This window comes from Castor canadensis, chromosome 13 (genome assembly GCF_047511655.1).
Source record: "Castor canadensis chromosome 13, mCasCan1.hap1v2, whole genome shotgun sequence".
Taxonomy (NCBI): Eukaryota; Metazoa; Chordata; class Mammalia; order Rodentia; family Castoridae; genus Castor; species Castor canadensis.
This window is the reverse complement of record NC_133398.1, coordinates 90,017,062-90,039,111: the sequence shown is the minus strand read 5'-3', so window position 1 is coordinate 90,039,111 and position 22,050 is coordinate 90,017,062. Positions and strand designations below refer to the sequence as shown.

The 22,050-nt window shown below is 40.5% G+C and overlaps 1 protein-coding gene across 8 annotated transcripts in view; it reads right to left on the bottom strand.

The window, feature by feature from the left end:
• Positions 1-22,050, bottom strand: part of C13H9orf153 (chromosome 13 C9orf153 homolog) — a 128,691-nt gene that overhangs the window by 10,373 nt on the left and 96,268 nt on the right. For 6 of the 8 annotated variants that reach the window (XM_074052242.1, XM_074052245.1, XM_074052243.1 and 3 more), the window contains one exon: positions 193-2,364. In XM_074052242.1, the coding sequence (XP_073908343.1) occupies positions 193-258 (66 nt within the window). In that variant the 5' untranslated portion in view covers positions 259-2,364. The remainder of the gene's footprint in view (positions 1-192; positions 2,365-22,050) is intronic. The other 2 variants (XM_074052244.1, XM_074052248.1) reach the window with 2 other exon arrangements.

The following is a 22,050-nucleotide window of genomic DNA, read 5'->3' as shown; positions in this document are numbered from 1 at the left end:
GGAAAACCTTTTAGCACCCACCTTTGGATGAGCTATGTGTTTTGCTGGGAAAAAATGTTAAGTCACCAAAATGAAATTGTAATGTTCCCTATGGCTCCCAGGTATGTCACTGCATGTTCAATAGTCTGAATTTTTATAATTTTTGAATGTAAAATTTCCCATGTAGGATATTATAGGATTTTAAGTACATACCGAACACCTTCCACATGTTGGTACTTTACTGCCTTTAGTTGGATTGCTGTATCTTGGGAGGAACATTGTGCTGGGATTTTAGTCTCTGACTCCTGAAAAAGAAATGTTAAGGAAAGGCAAAGAGCAAAAATTTTAAAAATTAGATAAAATACAAAGAGAGGTAAGTAACACTTATAGAACTCTTCTCTAGGTATAAGTTTCCCAAATTCATTTTTAATCATTAAATCAAAATTTTTCCCTAAAACACCCCAAATCCTTATACAAAATATACATTCATGCTTAATACTAGCTCAAAGAATCTTATATGGACTATTTTACTTCTTGGTCTAATATTTTGATCAAATTTTAGTTCATCTAAGTAAAAAGATCACCTACATCCTTACCCAGGAAAGTGTTCTGTATTTAGGAGAAAAAAGCTAATAATGGTAACAACGATACAACAATGGGCTTTGTGCCAGGTATACAAAGAGGCACTTTATAGATGGCATTTAATGTAATCCCTGTGTGAAAGATTGAGAATGGCCACAGAATCTTCACAATTGGTCTCTGCAATAAGTGACAGTTAAATCCATTCCCACAGTTGACTCTGGCTGGCCTTATTCTTGGCTTTGGCCATTAGCAAGTGGCATTGGATGAATGACACTGTGTGAGTGTGAGAGACTAGGTCTTAAGAAACTTTGGGGTTTCCTTCACATTCTTGAAGCCTGAGCTGCATGGAGATAAATCTGGCTGAGCCAGCCAACTCTAAATTCTGACAGCAGATAATTGTTGTTTTAAGCTAGTAGGTTTTAGATGAATTGCAGTACAGCAATAAATACAGATAGCTCTACAATAGTTCACATTCTTGGTGTAATTTATTCCAGGGAGCCCTCTGTTGGTAGATCAGGGCTTTGTTGCACAGAGGGAAAATATTCCTGGGTATGCTGACTAGGAGCTGTGGTCACTGGATGAATGTCTGAGATGACATTGGTGTTTGGGATGAGGCAAAAACAGTTATGTTCTTCCCCCTTCCCTAGAAAAACTGAAAACTTTTTTTTTTTTGGCAGTACTAGGGTTTGAACTCAGGGCCTCATCCTTGCTAGGCAGATGAGCCAGTTCGACAGTCCCCAAACTGAAAACCTTACTCATCAAGAGGCTCTCTGTTTCATGATGGAGCTACACCCTGATAAACCCATTCTAAATTGAAAATATCTTAAATCAAAAATGCATTTATTATGCCTAGCCTGCTGACCACCACTGCTTAGCCACACAGCACACTGCAGTGTCCCTTGTTTGTCCTCATGATCATGGAGTTGACTGGGAGCTACAGCTTGCTGCCACTGTCCAGTGTCAAGAGACAGGATCATACTGTGTATTACTACCTCAGATGATCAAAATCCAGTATCTAAAGCATGATTTCTACCCTATGTGCATTGCTTTGCATCATTATAAAGTTAAGAAATCCTAAATTGAACTGTCATAATTTGGGGATCATCTGTGTATGTAGCTACATATCCAAATGCCTTATTTTCACTACTGAGATCCTTATAGCAATATATAGGACAAAAAAGGAATATGATATGTATCCCATTTTCTGTCTCTGGGCAGTGGCTACATAGACCTGCCATCTGCCAGTTAAAATAAGACTTTATTGTGCTTTCCTTGTATGTTGCCTGCATAGGAAAAGTTTTCTTTGTACTGCATCACCTAAAACTTCAGTGTCATGTGTCAGTATCACTGTTGCCTCTCAGTGGTCTTGTCCACCATGTGAGCAGGTGAGGCTGCCTTCACTCATTACCAACAAAAAGTGTCTTCTCCTCTCAGAAAAGGGTGTGTTTTAACCTCCCACCACAACATATGCACATGCACACACACATGCACATGTACAGTAAATTTTTAGTCAGTGGTGCTAATCAGATGATTTCCAACTTCAATGGGTGTTCTTGAAGCTTTATATACATACATACATAAGGGCCACAAAAAGACAACAGCAAAAGAAACGGTGCTGGAACAACTGATATTCACATGTAGAAGAATGCAGTTGGACTCCTATCTGCACAAATTAGGTTAAAGAGTTTTCCTCGATGATCCTGGGGCTTGTGACAATCTCACGCCTGTCTTCACCCGCCAGCTCTGGCCTGTGCAGTTGACGATGGAGCTCTCCAGTCCCAGGGCTTAGCATTCACTTCAGTGCTGCAGAAGAAAGACGAGCCTTTCTGTGAGAGACTCCTTTGTGGGGACAGTGATTGAGGGCCTTGCCCCTATTTCACATGAATTAGAAAACCGCACCATTCACTCCACTTTCCGTCAGTCATCATTTGTTTCAATAATTCTAAAAGTCTTCACATAACTGTGAGTGTAGCCAAAGGGAGCCTTGGCTTTATGTGTACTTAAAGAACCAGTAGTGTACTTGTGCACTGTTTGAGAAGGTAAATGTAAATAAGATTTAAAGACTTGGTCAAGTGCCCCCAGGATTGTAGAGACTGGTTAGGAAAGTATACAGTCTAACTGTGAGATGGTGTTACAGGGCTGGGGATAAATGGAAAAGAAGAAATGTGAAGGAAATGGTAAAGGAAGAAAATGACCAGAATAATTTTTTGTTTTCTTTTAAGATGAAGGATGGAGAACTAGAATATTTTTGAGAGGATCCAAAAGGATTGAGAAAGTAGATAAATGGCAATTACTGTGGGAGGTGAGGAACTATTGTCCTTCATTTCTTTATAACAGAAAACAAATATTTTTCTTAAAGCACACATTTTTTGGTAGATATACTTCTTCCCAGTTAAATAGCTCTTTTCAGTTTTCCTGAAGCTAGGAATGCTAAGTGGCCAAGTTTGACCAGTATAAACTAAATGGGCAGTTCTTTAGGAACACTGTCTTATAAGACAGGAGAACTCCCAGATATCTTCAGTTTCATTTTTTTTTTCCTGGAGAGTTATGTTTGCTGGTTTTCAGGCAGCAATTTTATGTCATGAGGATGCAGGCCATGCTTTAGAGATCGCCTAATAGTGAAAGAGAAAAAAACCCAACAAAATGAGCTCCTGACAAGTTTTGGAGCTTGATCCCATAGCCTGGCCTTCAAACACCTAAAATCACTCCGGGCTGCATGTTTGAGCTGCACTCTGGCTTGGAACTGAGGGAGGCTTCTGGCCTATACACAGTGAGAAGCTTAGGCTTTTAGACTGACAACCTGTGAGGAATTGAGTCCTGTCAACAACAAACAAGTGAGCCTGCAAGCAGACCAGCCCTCAATCAAGCCTCAGGGGAGATGCAGTCCTGACTGACATTTCACAACAGTCGACAGACCTTGAGACACCCAGATGCATCAGTGGATTAACTAATGATACATCAATTTTGTGCTGTAAAATTTAATCTACAGAAATGTTCAGAATGTGCTCTTTTGTGTCTGGCTTCTTACCCTCAGCATCCATGTTACTGTGTGTATCAGTAGCTCATTTTTTTAAATTGCTGAGTCATATCATTGTATGACTACACTACAACTGATTTATCCAATGAACTGATGGATATGTGAGTTCTTCCCAGGTATTTTGAGCAAAATTGCTGTAACATTCATATATGCCCTTTTAAAAGAAATGTCTAGAAGTAGAATTATTGAGTCATGCGGTAAGCATACATTTAGTCTCATAAGAATGCTGAGTTCTTTCTCCATAGAGGTTGCATAGCTTATGTCCCAGCAGTAATATCTGAGAGTTCTGTCGCTCCCCATCTTCACCAACACCTCTTATGATCTGTATTTAAACTTATCCCTTAGTTTCATGATACCTCATTATATTATTTGGGGGGGAGGACGGGTAGTGGGGTTTGAACACAGGGCTTGCCCCCAGTCCTTTTCACTTGTGTTATTTTACAAATAGGGTCTCATGGTTATGCCCAAGCCAGCCCACTGGGATCCCCCTAGTTATGGTTTCCACGTAGCTGGGAAGACCAGCATGCACCATGGTGCCCAGGGTTTTGTTGGTTGAGACAGGGTCTTATGAACTTCACTTTCTGCCTGGGCTGGCCTTGAAGTGTGACCATCCAGATCTCTACCTCTGTAGTAGCTAGGATTATAGGCTTGAGGCCCCATACCTGGGCACATTGTGGTTTAGTGTATACTTCTCTGATCACTAATGATGTCAAATATCTTTTAATGTTCTTGTTAGCATCTCATATGTCTTCTAGATTAGAACAAGGCTGTTCTAATCTTCTATTTTTTATTGGGTAGTCTTATTATTAAGTTGTAAGATCTCTTTACATATTTTGGATATTTACTGTGTAGGATTTAAAAATATTTTCTCCCATTATGTGTGTTAATTTTTCATTATTTTGATCATGTCCTTTGCAGTTCAATTTTTAAAACATGGATTATATCCAGTTTATTTATTTATTATTCATTTATTTATTTGACAGTACTAAGGTTTGAACTCAGGGCCTCATGCTTGCTAGGCAGACAATCTATCACTTTAGCCACAACCCCAGCCCTTTACTGCTCTAGTGACTTTTGACACATGGTTTCTTGTTTTTTTGCCTGGAGTTGGTCTTGGACCTTGATCCTCCTACCCATGCCTTCCGAATAGCTAGGATTAGAGCTGTGACCGCCATGCCTAGCCAGTTTGTTGAGATAGGGTCTCACTAACTTTTTGCCTTGGTTGACCTTGAAGTGCAATTCTCTGGAGCTCTTCCTTCTGAGAGGCTGGAATTTACAGGCAGCTGCCAACATGCCCAGCCTGTCCAGTTTATTTTTATCCACATGTAAGTTTCAAAATTTTTTTCTTAAAAATAGGAGCAAATGTTTGTGAACTGGGTTACATAATGGTTCTTGAGTACAATACCAAAGCACAAACAAAAGAAGAAGAAGAAAAAAAAAAACAGGTAATTTGACTTCATCAAAATTAAAAACTTTTGTGATTTAATGGAAAAATATTGAAAATATTTGTAAATCATACCTCTGACAAGGTAGTTGTACCCCAGAAATTCATAAAGGACACTCACAAATCAACAATAAAGATAACCCAATTAAAATATGGGCAAAGAGGACATAAGCTCTGAAGCCACTACTCTGTCCTAACAATATGTAATGAGCTGGACAAACTGAAAGCAATAGCTCTTCTTAAATCTGGCAGAGAAGTGAGGTCATAGGGCAACTGCTACCCCTAAAATTGGAAGGAAAGATAGGTAAACACAGATGATTTCAGCTTATCAGAGCAGAAATCTAAGAATCAGAGCAGATACCTCCACAGGAGCTAGTGGAGGAGTATGTCAATCTTTCAGTAAAAAATTTCAAGACAGAGCTGGGGCTGTAGCTTAGTGGGAGAGTGAATGTCTAGCATGAACGAGGTTCTAGGTTCAGTCCTCAGTACCACCAAAAGACAAAAACAACAAAAACAACAAGGTTTGTGGAAAGACAAAGAACAGAGTTTGAAGACACAGAGTCAGCATCATAACCAGACTCCGATGTGGCAGAGATGTTGGAAGTAAGATTGAATTTAAAGTAACTATGATTAATACATGAAGTACTCCAATGGATAAAGTAGACAATACATCAGACCACTTAAGGAAAGTAATCAGAGATAGAAATTCCAAGAAACAATGAAAAAGAAATGCTAAAGCTCCAAGACACTGGCGTGAATGAAGAAAGTATTTGATGGACTCATTAGTAGATTGCACATAGCTAAGGAAAGACTTTCTGAGCTTGAGGATATCTTAATAGGAATTTTCAAATCTGAAAAGTCAACTGAAAAACACTGAGAAAAACTAAAACAAAATGTCCAACAATTGTGGGTCAATTACAAAAGATGCAGCATATGCACAATGAGAATATCAGAAGAAGAGAGAGGAACAGAAGCAACATTTGAAGAAACGATGCCTGGGAATTTCACCAAATTTATGCTGTACACCAAGCCATAGAAACAAGAAGCTCAGAGAACACCAAGTAGGATAAATGGAATTAAACAAAAGCTAAAAAAAATCACACACAGATGCATTATATTCAAATTGCAGAAAAGCAAAAATAAAGAACAAGTCTTGAAAGAGGTTAGAGGAAAAAAAAATCTTACCTGTAAGGAACAAAGATGAGAATTATGTCTACCTTCAGAAACCATGCAAACAAAAAGAAAGAATGAAATACTTAGTGTTGAGAAATAAATCCAGTCTAGAACTCTGTATAATTTCCTGTGAAATTATACTTCAGAAATCAAGAAGAAATGACTTCTCAGATAAACAATCATTGAGAGAATTTTGTTGCCAGTGGACTTGCCTTAAAAGAAATGTTAAAGAAAAACCTGGTATGGTATTTCAAGGCTGTAGTCCCAGCATCAGAGGAAGAAGCAGGAGGATTGTGAGTTTGAGGCCAGCCTGGACTACATAGCAAGACCCTGTTTCAAAAAAATGTTAAAGAGGTTCTTTAGAGAGAAGAAAGATTACCTAAGTCAGAAATTCAGATCTACATAGGAAAGCAAGAACATTTGAGAAAATACAAATGAAGGTGAAATAAAACTTCTTGTTTCTTATTAATTAATCTAACATTACAGTTCAAAATAGTAATATCAAAACCCAGGAAAAAAAAGCAGATTCAATGATTATAGCTTATGTATAAGTGAAATTAATGACAGCAATGACACAGCAACAGAAGGAGAACTGGGATGCTTTGTTACAAGGTACCTATAATACCTGTGAAGCAGTATAGTGTTATTTGAAAGTGGACGTGGGTTATGATTACTTGAAACTCCATATTGAAAACTCCAGGGCAGCCACTAAAGACAGTTAAAAAAAAAAAAGCAGCACAATTCATATGCTAAGCAAGGAGAAAAATGGAATCTGTTAAAATGCTCAGTTAAAATCACAAAGGGCCAGAAAATATATAAGACAAAAATAAGCACAAATAACAAGATCAACAAATAGAGAACAGTAAAAAATATAGTAGATTTTTTGTACTTTTTAATGTCAATTGTTTACACACTATAAGACACCAGAGTTAAATAGAGATTGTCAGAATAGCTCAAAATAAAGACCCAACTATACACTGTTCACAAAAAACACACTTTAAATATGTACTTATAGATCAAGAGTAAAGGGATGGAGAAAGATGTACCAGGCTAACACTAATTTAAAAAGATAGGAATAACTATATTAATTTCATACAGAGAAGAGTAAGGAAAATTATCAGGCACAAAGAGTGGCCATACAAAATGATAAACTGGCCACTTCTCCAAGAACACTAAACAATCTTTAACAATTTTGTGTATGTCTCTAACAACAAAACATCAGAATATGTGAAGCAAAACACTGACAACACTGCAAAAAGAAATAGAGGAATCCACTGTTATAGCTGGAGACTTTAACATTCTCTATCAGAAATGAACAGATCCAGCAGACAGAAAATCAGTGACGTCATGGTTGAACTCAGTGACATTGTCAATCAGCTGTGTGTAAATGACATCCATTCACATTCTGGCCATAAAATACAATGAACACCTTAGAAGGAATGAAATAATGAAATAATAGAATGTCTGCTCTCAGACTGCAACAAAATCAAACTAGAAATCAATGACAGAAAATAATTGTGGGCTGGAGGTGTGGCTCAAGTGACAGAGTGCCTGCAGTGAGGACAAAGCCCTGATTCAAACCCAGCTCCACCAAAAAATAAGACAAAATAAAAACTAATTTGGAAATTTCCAAATACTCAGAGCATGATCTTCTTTGGGTTTATAGTGAAAGCTTGCATACTCATTTTAAAATATGAATTTACCCAAACAGTGGTAGTCCTTGTGGGTTTGGGCTAGAGTGAAACTTTCACTTTCCTTATATGATAAAAATCTCTTTCATGAATTACTATAACAAGAAGATGGCATTCCCAGGTGGATGAGAGAGGGTTGTGCAATAGTGTAATGGATGACAGAGATGTGTGTTGAAATGTATCTCCAATGATTTCCAAAAAGTTATTAATGCTAATATTATTATTTTTGGCAGGACTGGGGTTTGAACTCAGGGTTTCACGCCTTCAGAGGAGCAGTGATGATGGCTGTGAGCCACTGTACTCGAAGTTCTAAGAACTTAAATGCATTATTCCATTTGAACCACTCGACAACTCTTTGACCTGGAATATAATCTCCATTTTACAAATCAGGAAACTGAGGTAGAGAGAGGGGAGTAGGTACTTTACCCAGTGTAACAGAGCTAATGAATATGGGATGAAGCCCATAGTTTGACTCACAAAGCAAAATTTTATACATTACATCAAAGCAAGTAAATGCCCCCCTTCCTCTCTCCGCTGCTGTCTGTTATTAGTCCCCATCAGCCAGCCCATATAATTATGCTTATTTTTTCCTGTGCTTATAGAATCATATACTGTCACACGTATGCACACATATAAAAGGTTCATAGTCATTGTTTACAGGACTGTGATCACATTACACTCATTTTGCATCTTACTTTTCTCACTGATGATTGCTTTTGGAAAGTCCACTAACTCACCTAGCATAACCCATGGGTGCTTCTTACATTATTTCTACAAGTTCTGATTTGCACTTTGACCCTTTAGTTTAGCACTGCTCAGCCCTCATTCCTGAGGACAGACTGCTAGTTCTATGTACTGCATTTATCTGGCCTGCCTGAGGGGTTCCATCCTTTTCCAGGAGGGGGATTCTCACCTATTTCAGGATGGTAGGGATGGCTTTGGTTGTAGGAAGGAGGTGAAGAGCTGCTGAGATGCTCATGCAGGGACAGAGACAGACATAGAGGGAACATACTTCCAAAGCAACAGGACCCCTTCTTGCCCTGGATACTCACACATGAGAAACTTGTTTAAAAATATAGTGTATTGGCTGAGTGTGGTGGCACAGCTAAGCAGGGGGCAGAGGTACAAGGGATTATGGTCTGATGCTGCCTGGGCAAAAGTGCAAGACCCTATCTGAAAAATAAACTAAAGCAAAAAGAGCTGGAATGTGAATGTGGTAGTGCTTGCATAGGTGGCTCTGTATTCAAACCCCAGTACTGCCAAAAAAATTGAAAAATAGTGTACTAATGGAAAATCTGAGGTTCAGTAAGGCTACCAGACCAAGAAATGATGCCACTGAAAATGGAGTTGTTATAGTTCCCACAAGTGGAAGGGATGTAGGCCATGGCACTGGGTCAGGCGGCTAAGCACCAGGGTGGACAGGGTGGGAAGCACCAGGAGCAGGGCAGGGTGGGAAAATGGGCAAGAAGGAATAAGCAAGGCAGGGTTAGGCCAGTCTGAATAATATGACAGGCTCTGAGTACAAGGCCTGTCCCTGCTTGTGTTGTGACTGGTTCTCTGGGATGATGAAATGGAGCATTAAGGAAGTTGCCACATATTACTGGGAGTCTGGCAATCAGCAAGAGGACCTTGGGACCACTACCTATAACTCTACCCTGTTCACTGTGTAAAATGTAGCTAATTGGTAATGGGAATAGCCTAAGAAAATAATGATCATTATTTCTAATTTGCAGAAACTGAAGAAAATGCCTCATGACTAGGCCATAAGGAGGGCTATTGACCATCTGTTCCTCCCTCTGTGAGAAGATGCCCACCAGTATGGAAACACCCTTGAACTGCCTACATAACCTACCCTAAACCAGCTTCCTGAAGAGATGGGATTTGTGACAAGATGCCCCTATCCTCTCCTCTGACTGGAATAAAGTTTCCTTCTGTGCCTTAACCCCTGTTTCCTTTGACTTAATTGGCCTATAGTAGGTTGAGCAGCTAGATTTTGTACAGTAACAACTAGGGCAAGTAAATAAGAGTCCAGAGCCTGAGACCTCAATAAAGGTGCAGTTGGGGGCATGGGCTCTGGAGTGGTTGGTCTGCTTTTGTAAGGCACACAATCCCAAGGAACTAGTTAGCCCTGGAAACAGATTCTCCTGGGTCAGCAAGCCTCAGATGTCAAAGCATGAGAATACAGAAAATAAAAACATGGTGAGGGCTAGGGATGGAGCTCAGTGGTAAAGCACTCACCTAGCACATACAAGACCCTGGCTTCCATCCCCGGCACAGCCAAAACCAAACAAAAACACACAGTGCATCTGTGCAGGCTCCACTAGGGCCTTTTGTCCTGCACAGCCTCAGTGGGCAGCTCCCTCTTTATGAAGTTATGACTTGCTTCCTTACTCAGTATCAAATGAGAGAAAATGAGGAAAAACAAAAATTACCAGCTCATCACTGTAGTGTGAGATTGCTACTATTGTTATTATTTTTATTTGTTATCATCTCCTCAGTGGTGAGGGTTGGGAAAGTTAAATTTCCTGAGAAAATAGTTGTTTTTGCTTACATCATTTGAATGCTTGTCACTTTTTGATTTGCTTTTCTGTCCCTGACCTGTTGGAGCTTACACATAACAAAAAAGTAACATTTGTAAGAGCCAGGCTGGGCTGGAACTCATGATCCTCCTGCCTCAGCCTCCCAAGTGCTGGGATTATCGGTGTGTACCAACATGCGCAGTAATAATATACCCATTACAAGGTGTGGCTTCAGTAGTGTTACTGCATCCTTCATCTTTAAATCTGTTCTTTTTGTGCCCAGGGATCCTGACTCTACTGTTTTGCCAAAAGGTGGCGCTCATTGGAAGCTTCCCTGGACTACTGATGACCACTTCCTATTTTCATAACCATTCTCTGAATTTTCAGCTGTGCTTTATAGAAAGCAGCATTAGTTCAGAAAATACTTAGTGTTTATAATGGGACAGTTACTGGACTCAGCCTTAGGAGTACAAAGAATTATGCATGCAAGTAATAAGCAATGATTATGATTTTGAAACATTTATAAACAATTATGGAAGAGCTGTTATGATCCAGGCACTGCTGGCTCCTTGGAATACAGTGATAAGCAAAACAAAGACTTGTGTTCTTGTGGTAGTTTACATGCTATCAAGGGGTGGAAGAATACAGAAAATCACACATGTAATAAAAGAATTCACCAGTTTAGAAGCTCTAAGTGCTATAAAGGAGATAAAATAGCTCAGAGTCAAGGTGTGGGCAGGCGTGGGGTAAAGACGGTGGGATTTGAGTGCAGTGGAGTTTGCAATTTATAGAAGGTGGTTGGGGTCACCCTCACTTGCAAGGTGACATGTGAGTTGAGGCCTGGAGGAGGTGAGAGTGAGCCCTGAGGAAAATGACCTGGGTAGAGGAGTCAGCCAGAGCAAAGCCATGTATGTGGCAGGAGGAAGAGCAGGTTGCATGAGACTAGAGAAAAATGGGAGGGTGTGACGGCCAGAGGAGGGAGGAGGCCCTGTCTCCTTAGAGCCCTGCAGGCAGGCCTGGAACCCTGGCTGTGTCAGGGGGACCTAGGAAGCTTGCAGGCTCTGAGATAGGCTCTGACTTCCATCTTGAAGGAGTGCCCTGGCTACCATGTGGAGAAACATGATAAAGTGTGCTGAGTTCATGTCAATGGAACTGTATAGTGTGAGTCCAGACATAAAAATAAAGGCATGTATGTATTTTACATAGGAGGCAAAATACGTTCATCTAGTGAGTATATATACCTCACTGTGAACTCACAGCAAATCATCTGAAGGACATGTACCAAATTTCAAAAGGAGAGTGGGAAGGCATGAAGGGGGATCAAACTCTGTTAAAACTCCAACAATAGTTGATGAGCTTCTGGGTTGACTGAGCCCCCACCCTATACCTTCTTGCTCTATTCATCTCTTACCTTCATAATACTATATGTTTTACAATAAATGGGCCAAAGGTGTTTCCCTAAGTTTTATAAGCTATACCAGGAACTTATCCAACTCAAGGAGAGCAGGGCAGTGGGAACTACAATTTGTAGTCAATAAGTTTGAAGTATTAGTCACAACCTAAGACCTACCTGCATTTGGTGAGTGAAGCAGAGTAAGGGGCGATCTCATGGGATGGAGCCCTTAGCCTGACATCTGTCACCACTGTGTCGAGATGAACAGAATTATAGGACACCCAGTTGGTGTCCTCTGGAGAGCTGCTCGTGTATTGGAACCCCACTCCCTCATCTGGTGGCTAAAGTGTGCTGTGTTGAGTGTAAAAGTAGAGTGAAAGAAAATGGCTTATTAGCCCTCTTACAACAACAAAGAAAAATCTTATGAAGTGGTCTTATATGGAGAAAGTTTGGTTTTGCAAACAAGAGCTCTCGCCAAGGTAAACTGTGCTGAGATGAACTCAGTTCTGGAAATCAGTAGGTATTCCTGCTGCATTGAGAGTGGCTGTCCCTATTATCCTGGAGAAAGCACTCCACAGGGCAGCACGCTGTCTTGCATATCTAGCTTCACAGAGCCTCTTAGACATTTAACCACACTCCCCAGGCTCTGGCAGCCTGACAGGGGTGTAACAACTAATTTTAGCAAGCCACACACTTGAACTAGCATTCAGAATCCAAGTTTGTGTTAGTGCCAGCTACCAATATCGTCTTGCTACACCATCCTTATGTTTCATAATAGTAACTAGTCCTCACATCCATGAGCAGTTACATTACAACTTCCTTAAGGTGTCAGCTTCACATTTTAACACTGCTAGAAAGAGGCATGGTGGTCCCACAGTTGATGTCAGCCCAAGGACCTTCAAGACTAGTTCTCATGACTTGGGATGCATGAAGTTAAACAAGGCTATTCATGTGACCATCCATTCAGTGTAGATGTAAACATTTTGGGGAGTATGAGTTGAGATTAATTCCTGTTTAAGTGTTTTCTAGATCCTTGCTATCCAGTATGGTAGCTGCTAGCCACATGGGGCTATTGAAGGCTTGAAATGTGACAAATTGAAATGAACTGTAGCAAGAAAAAAAGAATGCAAAATCTCTCACTAAGGATTTGCATGTACATTGCATACTAAAAGTATAATGTTTTACACATTGAGTTAAATAAAATATGCTTTTAAAATGAACTTTGTTTCTTTCACCTTTTCTATGTGGATACTAGAAGATTTAAAATCATGTAAGAGGTTTGCATTCGATTTCTGTTGGACAGCATTGATCGAAAAGATGACACTTGGTTAGCACTGACCGAGGCAGACACTGAACAGAATAGCAGAAACAATAAAAATCAGTGCCCAAATAGGTCCAAAACAGCTTGTTTTCTGAGAGTAGGTATAGAATAAAAATCATAAGAAATAGCAAAGCATTTCAGGGTTGAAGTGGGAGCATTTTCTTTCTTAGTGAATGAATAATTATGAAGATCTATGTAAGAATGTCAAGACCACCATGGAAGCCCTCTATATCCATCTTCAGTTCCATCCTTCTCCATCTCCACTCCCAGAGATACCACCCTGCCGAAGCCTGTGCTTAGTACTCTCTTCTTTTTAAATTTTTAGTTCTTTTACATGTGTATGCATCCCTCAACAACACATTATCATTTTTGCATGTATATGAATTTTATGTAAATAAAAGTACTTTATACATTTATCCTGTAGCTGTATCCATCTTTTAAAATATTCAATTTAAAAACAGCATGGTACTGGCACAAAAACAGACATGAAGACCAGTGGAACAGAATAGAGGACCCAGATATGAAGCCACACAACTATAACCAACTTATCTTTGACAAAGGAGCTAAAAATATACGATGGAGAAATAGCAGCCTTTTCAACAAAAAGTGCTGGGAAAACTGGTTAGCAGTCTGCAAAAAACTGAAACTAGATCCCTGTATATCACCCTATACCAAGATTAACTCAAAATGGATCAAGGATCTTAATATCAGACCCCAAACTCTTAAGTTGATACAGGAAAGAGTAGGAAATACTCCGGAGTTAGTAGGTATAGGTAAGAACTTTCTCAATGAAACCCCAGCAGCACAGCAACTAAGAGATAGCATAGATAAATGGGACCTCATAAAGCTAAAAAGCTTCTGTTCATCAAAAGAAATGGTCTCTAAACTGAAGAGAACACCCACAGAGTGGGAGAAAATATTTGCCAACTATACATCAAAGGACTGATAACCAGAATATATAGGGAACTTAAAAAACTAAATTCTCCCAAAACTAATGAACCAATAAAGAAATGGACAAGTGAACTAAACAGAACTTTCTCAAAAGAAGAAATTCAAATGGCCAGAAAACACATGAAAAAATGCTCACCATCTCTAGCAATAAAGGAAATGCAAATTAAAACCACACTAAGATTCCACCTCACCCCTGTTAGAATAGCCATCATCAGCAACACCACCAACAACAGGTGTTGGCGAGGATGCAGGGAAAAAGGAACCCTCTTACACTGTTGGTGGGACTGTAGACTAGTACAACCACTCTGGAAAAAAATTTGGAGGCTACTTAAAAAGCTAGACATCGATCTACCATTTGATCCAGCAATACCACTCTTGGGGATATACCCAAAAGACTGTTACTCCAGAGGCACCTGCACACCCATGTTTATTGCGGCACTATTCACAATAGCCAAGTTATGGAAACAGCCAAGATGCCCCACCACTGACGAATGGATTAAGAAAATGTGGTATCTATACACAATGGAATTCTATGCAGCCATGAAGAAGAACGAAATGTTATCATTCGCTGGTAAATGGATGGAATTGGAGAACATCATTCTGAGTGAGGTTAGCCTGGCCCAAAAGACCAAAAATCGTATGTTCTCCCTCATATGTGGACATTAGATCAAGGGTAAACATAACAAGGGGATTGGACTATGAGTACATGATAAAAGCAAGAGCACACAAGGGAGGGGTGAGGATAGGTAAGATACCTAAAAAATTAGCTAGCATTTGTTGCCCTCAACACAGAGAAACTAAAGCAGATACCTTAAAAGCAACTGAGGCCAATAGGAAAAGGGGAACAGGTACTAGAGAAAAGGTTAGTTCAAGAAGAATTAACCTAGAAGGTAACACCCACGCACAGGAAATCAATGTGAGTCAATGCCCTGTATAGCTATCCTTATCTCAACCAGCAAAAACCCTTGTTCCTTCCTATTATTGCTAATACTCTCTCTACAACAAAATAAGAAATAAGGGCAAAATAGTTTCTGCTGGGTATTGGGGGACGGGGGAGGGAGGGGCCGGACGGGGTGGTAAGGGAGGGGATGGGGGCAGGGGGGAGAAATGAACTAAGCCTTGCATGCACATATGAATAATAAAAGAAAAAGGAAAAAAAATAAATAAAATATTCAATTTTATTTTGTGTTTTTAGACAGGGTCTTGCCATGTAGTATCCCAGGCTAGCCTGGAACTTGGGATCTTCCTGTGTCAGCCTCCTGAGTACTGGGATTATATGCATGTACCATCACGTGTGGCTTTAATTTTATTTTTTAAACAAGGGAATATATAACATTTGTTATCATAAGTGTACTGTTCGGTAGTGTTATCTACAATTGTGTGTGGCTTAAGAACAGGGATGCATTCTGAGAAGTGTGTTTTAGGTGATTTCATTGTTGTGTGAACATCAAAGTGTGCTCATACAAACTAAGATGGAGATTGGGCATGGTGGCACACAACTGTAGTCCCAGTTACTCAAGAGGCTGAAGTAGGAGGATTGAGAGGCCAACATCAGCTTGGGTTACATAGCAAGACTATCTCTAACACAACAACTAAGATTGCTCTTATGTCACTGGGTGATCTAAAGTCATGGGACCATCGTCATATACATGGGTCATTAGTGGCTGAAACATCACTATGTAGTGAATGATTTCTACATACACTGTTGTGCAACAGGTTTCTAGGACTCTTTCACAATGTAACTCTGAAACTGCCCTCATTGAACAAAGCTTTCAATTTCTCCCTTGCCCCAATGCATGGCAACCACTGCTCTGTATTTACGAGTTTGACAGCTCCAAGCCCCTCATATCAGTGGAATCATACAGTATTTGTCTTTCTGGTTGGCTCATTATAGTCAGCATAATGTCCTTAGGTTCCTCCACATTGCAGCATAGGTCAGATTGTCCTTCTTTTGAAGGCTGAATACTATTTCATTGTGGATATGTGCCACACATCGTTTATCCATCCATCCCTCAGAGGACACTCGGGCTGCTTGCACCTCTTGGCTATTATGACCTGTGTTGCTATGAACATGGGCGTATACTTCCTCTTTGTGTCAGTTGGAATGGGATTTTCTTTTACTCCAAATCATTCTGATTGATCCTTTGACAGCATCAGCTGATAGTAGGATAGGAATGGTGGCTCATGCCACTTCAGGTATTCAGAAGTACTGCTAATATTTATGCAATAGATCTTTGACAAAACTACTTTGCCAGTAGTTCATTTTGTTTCTACCATAATATGTGATCAACTCTGTAGCTAGGTTTATAAAATTCTTTACAATATAAAGTGGATCAATTTTTGTTTCAGTAGGTACAACTTTTGAATAATGGATATTTTTGTCTTTAATTTATTTAGCAATGCAATTCATTAATGTTGTACTGAAAAGCAGTATTTTGTTCTTCTTGAAAAATTCCACTGGTTTATTAGAATGTCACCGGGTTTGTTTGTTTTATTGCTTCAAAGCTGCAGGGTATTGTCTGACCATGTTTTATAACTTTGCTCAGGAAATTGGCAGCAGCTGCAAAAGCTTCAATTTAATAAAGCCCAGCTTTCAGGTATCATCACAACACTTCCTAGTCAGCTTCAATTTTGGCTTACATATGTAAAGTCATCACACCTCCAGACCCACCTGACTTTACAATCTTGCTTGACATTATACCTCATTCTGGAGTCATGATCACCAAGTGTATTTGTAGACTATTCTGATGGATAGGATGCACATTACTGTTTACATAATTATTTTAGTCTCCAATGAATACTTATGAACCACTAATCCTCTTTTTAAAAGAAAAATTGAGCTAGGTGTGGTGGAACATGCCTGAAATCCCAGCTACTCAGGAGGTGAAGGTAGGAGGATCATGGTTCACGGGCAAAAGTTACTGTGAGGCCTTATCTTAAAAACAGCAAAAAGACTAAGGTATGGCTCAAGTGGTAGAGTGCTTGCCTAGCAAGCAATTGAGTTTTATATAAGCCAAGAGTAATGTTAAAGACTGCAAATTTAATAAATGAAAATTAGCAAATGCTGTGCAAAGTACATTAGCCAGTAACCCCTCATCTATCTGCCTTGCAGCTTCACAGTATGAACTGTGTCCTGTCACCTGGATATTATTTACGACAAACTGACACAGTCCTGTGGAAAACATTCAACACTTAAATATGCAGGAGCTATTCAGAACACAATGGGATTTCTGTGGAGTAGTTATAATCTCACATTTCCATTTTGCAAAGTGTGGCTGCAACGGCTTTTTCCTCTGAACCCCCCTGGTGGCCTGTGGCCCCCTGCAGAGATTACTGGGTCCCATGCATTGGGAAGTCACGCATGGGTCTAAGTCAGGAGAGGGCCTTTGGAGTGCAGGTGAGAGCCGCAGACACCTGAGGATTCTCCTGTGGCACAGAAGGCCTGCTGCACTTCTCTCAGCCTTCATTTCTAATCAGGAGAAATGAAGCATGGTAAGACAACATCTGCCCCATCTTTAGATTCTCTCCTCAGTCACTCTTCATCATCCTTCATTAGCCCTTGCCTGGTCTGTTCCCAGAATGCCTAATAGGCCTTCCTGGTTCATTTTTCTTGATTCCTCAGCCCACCACCTGTCAGTCTTCTAGGGGATCCCCTTGTCCAGTGTAGTGGCCGGCATAGAGTAGGCAAATTCACTAGGTACAGCTGGTCACCAATTTATGATTCACCTTACATTTCTTTTCCACTTTAAAATGATGTGAAAGGAATACTCATTCAGTAGAAACCATGCTCCTGTTTTTCTTCTTTTTTCTTTTGTAGTGCTGGGGATTGAACCCAGGGCCTCATGGATGACAGGCAAGCACACTATAAAGATCTACATCCCCAGTCCATGCTTTGAATTTCTAATTTGGATGTTTTCCTTGACTATTGTATGCAGTGTGATCCTCTCTTGCCACACTGGCTGGTGGCAGTTAGCGCAGCTCCCAATCAGCCACATGGGATACACTCAGTATCCCATTACAATAGGATACCTTCAGCTGTTAAACATGACCTTTATATTGAACATTTTACAGAGATAATGAATTTGGTGGTAGAGTATGAAACTCTTATCCCCTATTTGAAAGAACTGCTTTTAAAATCTGGTTTTTAGGAGTATGGGGTACAGCGGAGTGGTAAAGCACTTGCTAGAATGCACAAGGCTTATCTGATTCCCAGCACTACCAAAAATAAAATAATATACATAAGTAAAATTTAAAAATAAATAATACAAATAAAATGCAGTACTTAAAAACCTGAGTTTTCAGGGAGGGGAGTAGGGGGCAGGGGAGAGAGGTGGCCCAAACAATGTATGTACATATGAATGAATGTACAAACAATAAAAAAAAGTTTTCTTGGGTGAAAGCAGTTATCCTACTATATAGCTAAACTCTTTTGCTGTTTTTTTGAGACAGGCCTCGACATGTAGCCCAGGTTGGTCTTGAACAGGTGATCCTTCTGCCTTAGCCTCACTAGTGCTGGGATTATGGGTATGGGCCAACACAACTGGTTTATATTGTAATTTAATGAAAGTCTTCTTTTTAAAAATAATTAACAGACTTACTTTATTTTTAGAGAGGTTTAAGTTTGCAGAAAAGTTGGCCAGACAGTATGGTGTCCCCACACGCCCCTCCCCTGCACCATATGCACAATTCCACTATTGTTTACTTTTTGTATTTGTGTGGTACATTTTTATTACTGATGAACCACTATTGGTACATAACTATTAATTAAAGACCATATTTTACATAAGGGCTCATTGTTGGTGTATACTATATGAGTTTTGAAAATACCTAATGACATGTATCCACCATTACGTTCATATAGGGTAATTTTAGTGCCCACCAAATCCCCTGTGTTCCTACTTTTTAGGTTCTATAAGCCAGTAGGGGTTACCTTTCCTACACAAGAATCCCAGTTAAGACTTGCTCTTTCTCAAAATCTCAAGTGACTTCCTGGACCATAAAGCACCTCTAGCAGAGGGTTCTCCCTGTTAGGATAATTCCACCATGTTACTCTACCTTCAAGTGGCTACGTCTCTGCCCTGGCCAATGGTATTTTCTGACATTCTGCACTGGCCAGTTGATCTCACACTTCCATGCCTGTCTGTGCTGTTCTCTGCACATTGAGTCCCTCTGTGTCTTCTCTTGCCTTAACCCACTTGTCAAAGCCCACATCCAGAGCTGCTCTTATAGTGGTATCTGTTCGCTTGTGGCAGTCATCTCTCCCTCCCTGGTCATATCCAGCTTCTCTCAGTGTTGCTGTGTCTACTCAGTAGCTTTTGTTTTCCATCTCATTTGGTTGGACTTTTCTAGCTCTCCAGTTGAGCACACTGGGTAGAGAATGAGCTCTCGAATCAGAGTCCTTCTTGCTGGCCTTTGGCCTCAGTAGCCGGCATGCCCATTGCAAAACAGGAATAAGGATGGTGTCTACTACCTGGACCTGTGTGAGGATTGAAGTTGCCAACTCATGTAGAGGGTTTCCAAGACTATCTGGTTCATAGGCAGTGTTTTCACAAGTGTTAGCTGTTTATGGTTTGTCCCTTCTAAATGTCACGTTCGAGTTTGATTGCCATTGTAGTGGTGATGGAAGGTGGAGCCTTTAAGAGGCAATTAGATTGTTCAGAGAGATTAATGCTTTTCTTGCAACCACAAGTCAGTTATTGTGGGCGAGAAATTATAAAGCAAGCCCAGCCTCTTTTGTTCTCTTCCACAAGTACTTGCTTATCCATCTGTTTCTCACCATGTTATGTTGCATCATGAATTCCTCATCAGATATAGCCAACTGGACAGTTCCAAATCTGCAGAACTGAGAACCAAATAATCCTCTCTTCCTAATAAAGTATCCAGTGTCAGGTATTTTGGTATAGCAATACAAAACAGAATAAAGGAATGGCATTGGAGGATGCCTGTCTTTAAGAACTGGAAAAGAACTGGAATCTGGTGTAGGTCTTAAACAAGATCTGTGATTCTTCTGGTTTGCTTCATGGAGGCAGCAACACTTGGCCTCTAGGATGGAGTCCTGAAATAAAGGAGCCAGGCTCCCAAAGATGGAAACCCAGAGAACTGGAATGGTCTTTTGCTCAGCAACTTAAAGGAGGGACATTTTCCCTCATTTTCTGTAACTCCAGCTGTGCCCACTCATCTCTGTACCTACAATTGTTTCTACCAAACTTCTTTTGATATTGCAGAAAAGTTATGTAGCTGCAGTGGGGGTTAAATGTCTACCCCTTCCCAAGAGCACTGGTTAGGTGTGCTGAATGGGATTCTAGCCACATCTGGCAACACTGCTGGGACTCACCACCCTTAGCTTTGTGTGCCACCTACAACAGCATATGTGCCTGGGGTGCTTCTGAAAGGTAAGGCAGCACATAAGGAATCAAAGATGGAAGAGAAGATTCTGGGAAGATGTCAGTAGGGGCAGGAGAGGTTAGGGTAGAGAAGAAATAATAAAATTCCATCCAACAAAATTACATGGGCCTGGAGGCTCAGTGGCACAGCACATGTCTAGCATTCATGAAGCCCTGTGATCAATCCCCAGCATTGGAAAGAAAGAAAGAAAAGAGAGACAGAGAGAAAGAGAGAGAGAGAGAGAGAGAGAGAGAGAGAGAGAGAGAGAGAGAGAGAGAGAGAGAGAGAGAAAGGCAGAAAGGCATGAAAAACTGCCTGTGCTTAATATTGGGGTGCCAAGCTTCCTGGGCAATTTCCAGGGGATCATACCTGTTTAGGCACATCTTGGTTGAGTGTACTGTGGATTTAGTATAGCCTCAAAAATAGAAAAGCCAATTATTTGGGCAGGAGGAGGAAGTAATCCCTGGCAGCACTGGATAAAATCCAGGTTGATTTGTTCATTTATTTCTACCATTCAGTTTTGGTCCATGATAGATATCTTGCCCTTGTAACCTGGTGGTGAAAAAGGGAAGAGGAAGCTCTCCACCATCTTTAATATCCCTTCAGATTCTCATGTCTTTTCAGGCTATATACCCACAAGGCTGGACAAGTGGAGGAGGAAAAAGAACAACAGGTACGTGTGTGTGTGTGTGTGTGTGTGTGTGTGTGTGTGTGTGTGTATGTGTGTGTGTGTGTGTGTGTAACAAGGTCAGGGCCAAGTGTCCATGGGAATATGGCAAGGGAAGGAAGGAGGCTAGAGAGAGAAAGCAGGGCCATTAGTAGTGATGGCCAGAGAGAATGAGGAAGATTGTGCAGGCTCAGCCATCTAGTTTTCAAGTTCCTGAGCCCAGCTTAAAGAGAATGAAAAAAACCTCTCCACCTCTGCTGGTAGAAATAAGTCCAAACACTGTCATCTCCAGCTCTGTTTGAGTCTCCCTCCCAAATGCCCACCTTACCCGACCTCTGTGTGCCACAGACTGGCTTAATTTCCATGTTTTCTGTGTTTTCATAATTCTTTTTGACTATACCTGTTACTGCACTTACCACTGTTTTACAATTATCTGTTTATGTGGCCATCTCTGTCAAGAATCTCTACATGGCCGAGTCTCATTCACTCTGTAGCCCCCAGGCCTAGCCCTGAACCTGGCATATATTAATGCTTAGCAAGTGGTAAGTAACTATCCATTGTGACACTTGGACATCCTCAAGATCACATAAAGAGCTATGTGACAGTAAGGGTAGGGGATTATCTCCTGCCTGAGGGCAATGGGTAGGTGGAGAGTGGAAGATAGAACTGTGAATATAATTTCTTATTAGTGGAGTTTTCCTATTATAGACATGGGAAAATTGCAGAAGAGAAATTAAAGCAATTAAATAGATAAAAGTCAGGCCTATGTTCCCTACCTCAGCCAGATGTGGGGAGAAGTGGGTTGGGGGCTTCATGGCCATGAGAATTCTCTATGTGAATCATGCAGCTATACTCTGGACTCTGTCTCCATCCATGGAGGTTTCTTGCAGCAATCACTGAAAATTTTGC